We start from the raw sequence: 10,931 nt of genomic DNA, 5'->3' as shown, positions 1-10,931 counted from the left end.
AATGTGAATTGAAGGCCAGGATTTGCAGTACTGTACAGTATGTTCTGCAGAGGCACATTTTAATAACTTACTATTCACATTTTGGTGATTTATATCTAACAGATGTATGAAGAAAAAACATAAGTGGTCAAAGAAAAGGATCAGCTGAACCTGGATGTGGATTTTCCTATAACCCATTTAAAGTTGTCGGAAGTTTAACTCCATATATGCCAGCTGCTGTATCTGAGTGTTTACAATCCATCCATTTTCTTTCAACTCAAAAAAGACTGATCAGAGTTTGCAATTTTGAAGTTTGAAACAATGAAACAGGTAACTAACATGAGATATTAAACTTAATGCCCAAATTTGAAAAATTACTTTAAATTTGTGTGAAACTGACAACATGAATTCTTTTTTGTTTGTTTCATTATGCCGGGGGTGGTGTAACATGAACAAAATGGAAACACTAGCATCAGGACTGTGATGGCACCAGCACCAAAGAATTTTCCCTTGCCTTGATGTAGTAGGTGTTAATGAAACCTGTTAACTCGGTACAGGACAGTCTGTTTGGAATGAATGCTATGTTGAACAAAATTGTTTTAATGTCAGTCTGGTCCATGGCAGTAAAGTGCAGTACCTGAAAGTGTATGCGTTTCAAACTGTAGGAACCTGTAGTTGTAGATTCGTTCAAACAAGAATAAACATGGGAAAGAAATACCCAACTCAAAGATGATATAAAAACTGAATTATTAATTCAGCTCATACAGTATTACAAAATGAATTCCAGCAATAGAACTTGAAATTGATAAAAAGGCCTATGTGGAATCTGACAACGACAGAAATCTTAAAAGTACAAAACCAAATTGGCACTCAACCTATCAAAAGTGGTGACAGATCAGCAGTGGTGTGCACTGTGTGTGCTTTTCCATAGGGGTGTATGTATGTGTGTGTGCGCGTGTGTGTGCGTACGTGTGTGTTGCTGTATTCAGAGGTCTCGCTGCGGTTTGGCTTTTGGATCGTGCCGCACACAGGCGTATCCTACCAATCAGGAATGAGAGTCTCTTGGCTCCTCCCCTCTCTCAGAAGACCTCTTCGGAGGTCAGAGGGCAGCTGACGACGCTTTCTTTGGGCTCCTGCTGCTTCCTGCTGCAGTAGGTGTAGAGGGCAGTCAGGGGGATGCAGCAGACGGAGGACAGCAGCAGGAGCACGATGACCACCTGCGCGCTCACGGGGTACACCCTGGGCACCGACCTGCCCTGTTTTCCCAGGTGGAGAGAGGAAAGGAGAACCGCTTAGGTCTGCGAGGTAGGACACACTGTTGCTGTAATCTGCACTTTCCACTGCCAATTTGCTGGCAAGTAGATAGTTGGATAGCTATTCCTGTAGGTTGCTAAAGCCACACCCTCAACATTAACCCTTTCGTACGTGACTTATGTTATGCTGTGTAGCGTGTGTGTTACGTTACATGATTAGTTGTGTTTTCATTAGCGTTATTGAGCTTGTTGTAGTTTTCACCTCCGCATTTGCTATACTTTGTAACATTAAATCACTCACTGTTTCCTCAAAGCTAATGTTAGCTGGAATTTATCCAATCTAGCGTTCTAATCACACCGGTTTGACTGTACGCTCAAAAGGGCCAATCACACCGGTGTGGCCGTACACGTGAAAGGGTTAAAAGCTCAAATGATCCAGAGGGCACCATGAAGAAGAGGAAGTGGGGCGTTACCAGGTCTTTGTCCCAGGCCTGGTAAGTGGGCGTTCCGCCCATGATGTAGCTGGAAATGTAGAACACGAACAGCCCGATGATGATGAGCGGGCTGACGCCCGCCCACACGATCTTCCAGTACCAGCAGGGTCGGTGGCCAATCATGTGCTCGATATCTTTATCGAACCTGTCACGGACAGAGTGGGACATGTGGATTCGCTCTATGGTCCACGAATGAAAAGTGAAAAAGGGTTGACCACATGGTCATACATTAAATAGGGAATTGTGTAACCTGCCGATGCTTAGCAATTTTGTTTAGGACTATATTTTCAAGGAAAAGCCAGCTTCATGTCTGCAGTTATCAATAAGTAATGAGAGTATCTTATTGTTTTGCGTCCAACGTCAAGGAAACAGCCTAGATCAGTGTTAGCTGACAGTATACAGTACCAGTCACACCTACTCACAGAAGGGTTTTCTTTATTTTTACTATTTTCCCCATTTTTGCAATAATAGTAAAGACATCAAAACTATGAAAGAACATAAATGGAATTATACAGTGACCAAAAATGTGAAAAAAGTGAGCAAATCAAACTCTCTTACATTTTAGACTCTTCAAAGTAGCCAGATATTTTTTAAAATCAAATTTTTTTGAAAGAAATTCATACATAGGCATCAAATTCACAATTTATGTTTGTCTAAGAAACAAATTTCAAGCATTGCAGCATAAGTCTTTAGATCAAAATGCAAGTTTCCCACTATCTTAATCAGGTGTGTCCAAACTTTTGAGTGGTACATGTGTATCTCTTGTTCTCACTCTTTCTCACACACATACCTTTTCAGCCCATAGATGTAACAAACGCTGATGATCTCAATGAGCACGATGAGGAGTAGGGAGAAGGTACAGGCGTAGTCATTGAATATGGCGAACCAGTAGTTTCCTGAGCGGGTGGTGAAGCCCAGGCCGAGAAGCAGACAGAGGAGACACACTAAACCTGCCGAGCCAGCCAGGAGATACCCAAAAGCGGAGAGATAGATGTTGTTTTTTTCCCACAGTCAAATCAGCAGCCAGAACAAAAGCACAATTAATTCAACTGTAACCGTATGTTCCAGGCAACACTATGGTCAACTTTAAGCAGACAAAAGTTCTTTGTGACCAGATCAGATAGGATAGTTCTCACAGTATTGCCAGGCATCTAGAGCATACCAGTATGACATTACATTACATTCATTTAACAGATGCTCTTATCCAGAGCGACTTCCAGCACAAAAGAACAGAGGTGTATCCATTCAATTTGAATGAGCAACAGTGTCAGACCAGGCTAACAACACTCCCAGACCAGTGAGTGTGAGCATAACACTATTCAAGCCCTACCACAAGTTAACTGAACTGAACTGAACTGAATTCGTGACATCATTAATGTGTGAAGTGCTTGACGGGACTCGCGGCCTGGGCTTGTTCATGAGCTCACCGTTGAGGGTCTCCTTGTTGAAGTGGCGGGACAGGAACTTGGAGTCGCGCAGCGGGGTGGTGATGCCCGTGACATTTCCCAGCATGCTCCCCACCCCCAGCATCAGCAGCATGAAGAAGTAGAGCACGGACCAGAGCTGGGACAGCGGCATGTTCTTAATGGCCTCGCTGTACACGATGAAGGCCAGGCCCGTGCCTTCCACAGCCTGGGGACAGAGGCCACCCGGCCTCATTAACTAAGCAAAGCTAAGCTTCTCTAGTTCTCTGTTTAATTCATTAATGCCAACTTGAAATGTATGTTCCAAGGCTTCAAAATTCCCCCGCAAATAACATTTGTAATATATGGTGTGTTTAACTCCTTGTAACTGTACATTTTTTAACATGTGTCTTGTTCTAGGGACATGCAAAGTGTTATTCTGGAATTTACTTTTTTTTAAATAACATCTTACAGCTGGACACAGGCACCTGCTTAATATCAAATAACAACAACATTATTATTAATAACAAGAAGAAAAAGAATAATATAATTGATCAGAAAGTGCTTAAGGTGTTTGCTTGGCTATTACATGAACTGTACGAGTCTGTTGGTGTAGACATTACGTCTGTGCATAAAACTGGTCTCGATATTCACATTGCCATTAACTTATGGTCTCATTTGACTTTTGGTCTGATAATGCTACCCTACCAGATGGTTACATGCCTCTGTGTTCCTATGGTTATGAATGACTCAGCAACTTGTCCAAACATTCTGCATGTAGTCCACATTAGCAACATGGAAAAGCATATCAATGCCCTGTGGGCTACAACCCTACAGAATTCTACTGCAAATAGGTAATATCATAGAGTGAGTTAGGCTTTGTGTTGTACAGTTTTTTACGGACCAATTAGTGTAGCTCAGAATAAATGAGTGTGGCCGTGTTGGCCAGTACCGTGTCTAGCTCAGACTCCAGGCTGCAGTTCTCTAAGTTGTGGGACAAGGCAGCGAATGTGTCTGGGTGTGTGCTGTTCAGCTCCGCCATCCACTGTCTGACGTTGTCCGTGGTGATGGCGTCCTCTGCCATACTCAAGGTTTTTAAGAGCAGCAGTCTCATCCTGCAGAGGTCAAAGGTCAATCATGTGACTGTCCAATACACACAGGCTTCATTGATCACACTGCCCAAGCCACTAGCAGACACTCCTAAGGGTAACAGAGAATTAATTGATTACATAAAATAATACTACTGAGGTGCAAATTCAAAAGAAAAAGTACAACAGGGAAATGAAGGATGTTCATATGGCCAAAATTAAGGAAATCTATTAAGGCATTTTGACTGCCGCAATCACCTTTCAAGGCAGTTCTCATAGTTGAAGGTGGCCTTGAAGCCGTAGATGGAGAAGGTGACAATGCTGGCGAAGACGGACGTGCCGCTGTTGATGAGGGACACTATAATGGCCTGCTGCTCAAAGTTATTGTTGTACTGGTTGTAGCTGGCGAAGGCTATAAGGGAGCCAAAGCCCAGCCCCAGGGAGTAGAAGATCTGAGTGGCAGCGTTGATCCACGCCATGGGGTTAGCCAGCTCCTCCAACTGAGAGAGAGGGTGCACACACACACACACACGCACACACACACACAGAGGCATACACACACAAAAAGCACGGACACACACATGAACATACATGCATCCATTTCTTTTCTGTGGCGTGATTTAGTGTCAGAGCTAGGACATGTTTGCAGCCTAATATCACAAAAGAGTGTGTGTAAAGGCTATGTATTTACCTTGGGTGTGAACATGTACTTGATGCCATTAACTGCCCCATGCAGAGTGACACCTCGGATCAGGTAGATGGACAGAACCAGGTAGGGAAAGGTAGCAGTAAAATACACCACCTGTAACACAGGGTTTCCCTGTTTTAAGGCAATCAGAGGCTACCTGAAACTGAAACTAGTCTTCACCAAGACTGCAATAACACCTCTGAATAACCCTGTCGTCATATTTACATCAGAGACTCAAGAGGATATGAAATGATCCAGCTGGAGATAAAGCAGTGATGGCTGGTGAGCCTTAAATAGCGGAGGCAGACATTTTACCTTTAGAGAGACCATTTCCCTCAAGTCTTTTCCGTTTATTTAATTCGATCAACAAGTGGTCTCAAATAGCCAAATGCCTTTCTCTTAATTGTATCTCAGGCAGTGGTGTTTATTTAAATGGATAATTCACCCTGTAATTGCATATTGCACAAACTTTAAGTACAACAGCAGTACAACAAACTGAGCTTCTGAAGAAAAACAACTTCCCTATCAGATACAATTACGAGAAAGGAAATTAGCTGTCAACGGGTACCTATTTTCAGCCAATTCTTTGCTTTACTATTAAACAAAGGAACCCTAGCTGACAGAAACAATCAGTTTAAAGAGAAGGTCTCAGTTTCCTCTGTTTCAGGCTCACAAGCCATCACTGATACAGTGCCAGTCAAAGGCATGGACACACCTACTTATAGAATGTTTTTTCTTAATTTTTATTATTTTCCACATTTTAGAATACTAGTAAAGACATCAACAGTATTTCAACAGTATGAAATGGAAATTATATCAAATGGAATTATGCAGTGAGGAAAAAAGTGTTAAATCAAAACTGTCTTATATTTTAGATTCATCAAAGTAGCCAAAAATATTTTTTAAAAATAGGAAATTCATACACAGGCATCAACTTCACTATTTATATTTGTCTAAGAAACAAATTTCAAGCATTGAAGCGTAAGTCTTTAGATCAAAATATCTCTGAATGCATATTTCCCATTTTCTTAATCAGGTGTGTCCAAACTTTTGACTTTTGACACTCTATGTGACGATATATATGTGATAGTGTATGGAAATGTGAATCTCTTCACTGAAGAGATATTCACTCCAGAGATGAAGTACCTTCCCTGTGGACCGAACCCCCCGTATGATGCAGAGGTAGACCAGCATCCACGCCAGCAGGAGGCAGAGGGCCTGGCCTGTATGCATGCCCCCGCTCTCCTCGATGGAGGAAGTGATGTTGAGGGTCTCTCGGTACCAGAAGTACTGTGTGGGCGTGCCCCGCTCACACTCCTCCAAATGGCCCGTCAGGTTGGCATACACAGGACACTCGGCCCAGGGCAGAACAGCCTGAGAAGACAAGTGTACGGGGAGTGATGCTTCACCATGCCCAGAAAGTGGGCGCAGCAATAGGAGACTCTACTTTAAACCAAAGGTTTAAAGCTTCATACCAGAGAGTGATTAGAGCTCCAGCTACAATGGATTTCATGAAGCCTGAAGTCTCCGATCGATAGGAACTGTGCCCTGTCTCAGCATGGTCACGGCTCGCAGGTACACACCATGCTGCACCTCCCTTTCCCAACAATTAGCGCTGCGCCCCCCAGCTTTGTCCCAGAGCCCACACTGAGCATGTGGCTTTGGTTCCAACCTGAACTCTTAGACATTTAAGCTTGATTGAGCTGTTAACTCAACAGTGACCTGGATTTGTCACCACCTTGGCAGGCAAGCGCAATTAGTCCTTGGCAGAAGAAATGTGCTCTGAGGTTGTTATTCTTGCTGAAGATACCACTAAGTCAATTTCAGTCATTTGGTCATTTTGTTCCACATAAACAAAGTCACAAACAATCATTATTGTTTGGCCTAATTGATTAAGATAACTTAATTAAGATTCATTTTTTCCAGGTGACTATTTAGACCTAGAGTAATCAGTAGTGTGAGATGAATAGCCATAGTACTGTGTAGAGACACATGTAAAAACAAGGGACAAGTGCAAGTTTTTCATATTTAAAGCAGCTGACAGATGATTCTGTGCAGAGGGACAGCATGAAATGTAGCACTCTGAGTTTGTAGCACTCTGAAATGGGTTCGAATCTAAACCGTGACACCAGTTTAAAGCTTTTAATAAAACTTGAGTCTTAAAAAGGAAATCAACAAACATAATGACCTAGATAAGGGTGTCTGCTGAACTCTGAATTACAATATGATAACGATAATTATAAGAAGAACTTTCCAGGATTTGTAAGGTGATCAAAGGTCTTTGGTGACGGTTTGAGTGTTGAGTTCTTAAAGTCATGACGCACTTAACACGGAACCAAAGTGAACGTGCTGACGAAGACACAGAGGACGTTCTGCGCGCGCTGTGAACGTAGGCACGCTGGTGAGTTCAGCCTACCTGAAAGGAGTGGAAGAGGTACCAGAAGGCCCAGGCGATAATCACGTTGTAGTACACGCACAGGTACACCGACGTCACCACGCTCGCGATGCCTGGGGACGAGAGGTACAACCGTTCTTCTCTTCAGCGTCTCACGGCACATGTGCCTTCCCAGAAGGCACTGCAACAGTATTGTTGAATTAACGTGCAGACCATTTAAAATGCTTTATGGAATGGAATGATGGAATGATGAGGCCCTTTCAGGACCACTGACTATGAATGATGGGCTGTGAAGGACAAAAAGAGAGACGACTGACTACCCGACACTTCTCACACTGCAAACACACGTATGTAGAGAGCAGTAACAGTGCCTCGTTTTCACTCATTAGCAGTAGAGTCATTAAGCCCGTTTTAAAGGGATCCCTTTGGACTTTACAGCCAAACACTGGCAAAGGAAAGTGCTGTGCAATGCATACCCTTAGAGGAAGAGTTGTGAACATTCAGAGGCCTGCTGCGAATGCTAATTTGAGCGTTCGCTGTTGAACTCTGGCACTTGGCAGCTCTGGTGGGAAAGTTACGTTGTACGGAAAGGCTCCGTGACAGTGCGCTTTCTTAAGGCATGTTTTATTTGGTCTTTCACAGAATGGAGGAAGCTGGGACAAAAGGAAGGCAAAAAGTAGCACTCTTTTGAACATGTGATGTGTGCAGTGGTAAAAGATAGGAATGGCTTCGTAGAAATCGTCAATTTATGGGGGTTGTAAAAACGTCAGAGCTATAGCAATGTGCTCTGTGTCGCTGCCGGTGTCTTGGTCAATCTGCTTGTGTGTGCATGTGTGTGTATAGTTGTATCAGTGTATATAGGCATATCTCTCTAACTCCTTGTGGTTTTTTGCAGTTATATATTTTTCTGCATCTATCTGTGTTGGGTATGTGTCTGTAAAAATGACTGCATGCAGATCTCTCTATCCTTAAATCTGTAGTAGTCATGCATCTTTCTCTCTGCTTCTACGTGTTGTGCTGCATGTTTCTCTGTATCCTTATTCCTGTATCTGTGAGTCTAGGTGTGCATGTCTGCCCTCACCCACTCCTCCCAGGTAGGGGCTGATGGCTGCCCAGGCCCCGATGCTGCCCAGCCGCATCTTCTGCCCGATCGCCAACTCCATGTAGAAGAGGGGCACGCCCTCCAGCACCAGCATGACCAGGTAAGGGATCAGGAAGCTACCTGTGGGGCAGCCGGGTTCCAACAGTCACCACACACTGTCTTCCAGTCAAATTCATCTTCTATGGGCGCTTCCTTTCAGCATTTTACTGACAATATTAGCTTAGTTTTTGCCACACAATGAAGTTAGCTACTTTATGTTGAAAAAAATCTGATATTATGTTACTGTTGCATCTCATACACAAAACCTATACTTAAGATGACAAACTCATTAGAAGTGTTGTTTTTTTATTATTTTATAAGTGTTTGCAATGTGCACAATATGTGACAATTACGAATAAATATAAAGAAAAGAACACACTCATGTTGCATTGCTAAATCCAACAGGAGTGGGCAAGAGGTATCATTCCCACTGTGTGTTAACAGGTTAATATTAATATTTAGCAATAATGGCAATCAGGAAAGCAGCACATCTATTGGGCATTGAATGAAACCTTAACTTCTCTGGAAAAAACAAAAACTCTAAAGTCAGCAATTATTTTTCCCTCCTACAGTTTCGTGATAGAGGCCACACAACAGGTGTCCTTGTGTTCTGTCATGTTCCATTTCCCAGGGTTCTCTGAAGTACCCTCACGGCAATTACTGCAAACAGGGGCCCGTTGACAGGCCTACCGGGGCGTCTGGAACACCAGACCTGCCAAATTTTCACCCTAACAGACAGAATGTTGGACAGGGTCAAAATCTGGCTTTTCACAGGCCAACAACCTAATCTAAGGGCCATTTTTGTTCCGACTACCCACAGGAAACTCAGCCACAACATAATAACCATCAATTAAGCTAGCAAGTCTGCAGGAGTTTCCCATGTGTTTCCAGCAGCTTTTTTCTTCGATCTGACTTGATGAATTTGAGCTAAATTAAGACTGCAGAAACGGCTGATTAAATCGGATAAGGATTCATTTAAATTGCTGATGGCATTCAGAAATGCTGCTTTCCAGTAAAAGCCCAAAGGCTTCCAGTTATTTAGTTAACATTCTTTTTCAGGGGAAACATTTAACTACAACTCATAAACATTGCCAAAGCATATTCTTTCTTCCTTTTCATATCATTCTACAGTTATCATAGTATAGTTGTAACCAACTGCAGATTAAACTGATAAACTAAATTGTATGGTAGCATATAGTGATTCTGTTGGTCTATCAACTCTCAATCTCCCTGCACCACTTCCGCATTAAATTATTTCTTTTCAAAGACTTTGATTTTGCTCCAGTTTTATTGTATCTACATATTTCTTATGCATACTGGTAGCATTATGAATAATGTCCATATGTCAGATATCAACAAGTCTTCCACATATTTGGGAAATAATTGTGTTTATTTGCAGTGTTACAAGGGAATTGTCAATAGCAATTTCTGGCCATATCCCTCAGATACCTCGGTGGCAAAAAGCAGTTACATTCAGAGGACTGACTGAACTTAACTTTGGGTTTCTACGTGTAAAAATATAATTAAAAGGCACACACCTGTGGGAAAAGGTGAAACAATGGCAATGTGTGGCCTGATGGTGGCACGATTACAGCCAGAGGAGGAACTGTAAGTTCTTTGGGGACTATGGGGTAAAGTGGTTCATGCTGTGGACTAAAAATGGTGTGAGTTCAAAGGCAGACTGGATCACTGTGGGCGTACCTTTGAGTGAGGCAGTTTGCTGCACTTGCTCTAGTAAAAAGCCACTGTGCATGTGAAACTGCAAGTTAACACTTCACCTTAAATGGACAATATGCCAACTGCAAGTAAGTAGGAATTACATAAATTGTAACTGCAAGCACACATTGTGCAACTACAATGTAAATGAACATGCAAGTAACAGCATAAAAAGTTAGGTGTGGGGATAGGTTTAGGGCTGGACTGGAATAAGCGGTAGGATTAACAAGATATGTCATCACTGTAAAAGCAAACATGTTCTGTGCAACAATGCACACACACAACACACAAATGTATAGTACGACACAGCACCACTGTATGCATGATGTAATTTATACTGTACTTACAAAGGTGTATTGTCTGGCTATGTAAACCTAGGAAGATTCGTAGAACATCTTGGTGGCACCTCGGTCGTTTTCAAGACTGACTACAAAGTACAGCAATGCCTTATGTTTTAGAACTCAGTTATGTCATTTTTTCTTTTCACCCTTTAGGATGGAATTCGCAGGAAAGCTTGGAAATCTGGCAGCACTCGTTGCCTGCCCGCTTGGCAGTATAAGAGCGTACCTTTGCTGTGAGGGAAAAAGATTTCTTACCTCCTCCATGCATCTGACAGAGGTAGGGGAAACGCCACACGTTGCCCAGCCCCACCGCGTAAGACACGCAGGCCAGGACGAACTGCATTGGGTTGTCCCACGACGGTCTGCCATCCTTCTCCATCACTGGATTCAGGAGATCAAGAGTCAAGGGCACGCTCAATAACCACTCAGGCTC

General features: G+C 42.8%; 1 protein-coding gene across 1 annotated transcript; it reads right to left on the bottom strand.

Moving 5' to 3' along the window:
• Nucleotides 1-1,058: 1,058 nt before the first annotated feature.
• LOC118769186 (sodium- and chloride-dependent transporter XTRP3-like) lies at nucleotides 1,059-10,877 on the bottom strand. Its single transcript, XM_036516214.1, has 11 exons — nucleotides 10,754-10,877; nucleotides 8,382-8,522; nucleotides 7,322-7,413; nucleotides 6,052-6,279; nucleotides 4,909-5,019; nucleotides 4,476-4,717; nucleotides 4,082-4,244; nucleotides 3,154-3,358; nucleotides 2,517-2,676; nucleotides 1,706-1,871; nucleotides 1,059-1,235 (listed from the first exon to the last, which is right to left on the bottom strand). Exons 1-11 carry the CDS (start codon nucleotides 10,875-10,877, stop codon nucleotides 1,059-1,061), a joined length of 1,809 nt encoding a protein of 602 aa, XP_036372107.1.
• Nucleotides 10,878-10,931: the final 54 nt, after the last annotated feature.

This window comes from Megalops cyprinoides, chromosome 21 (assembly GCF_013368585.1).
Source record: "Megalops cyprinoides isolate fMegCyp1 chromosome 21, fMegCyp1.pri, whole genome shotgun sequence".
NCBI lineage: Eukaryota > Metazoa > Chordata > Actinopteri > Elopiformes > Megalopidae > Megalops > Megalops cyprinoides.
The sequence above is the reverse complement of the archived record's forward strand: the minus strand, read 5'-3'. Positions and strand labels throughout refer to the sequence as shown.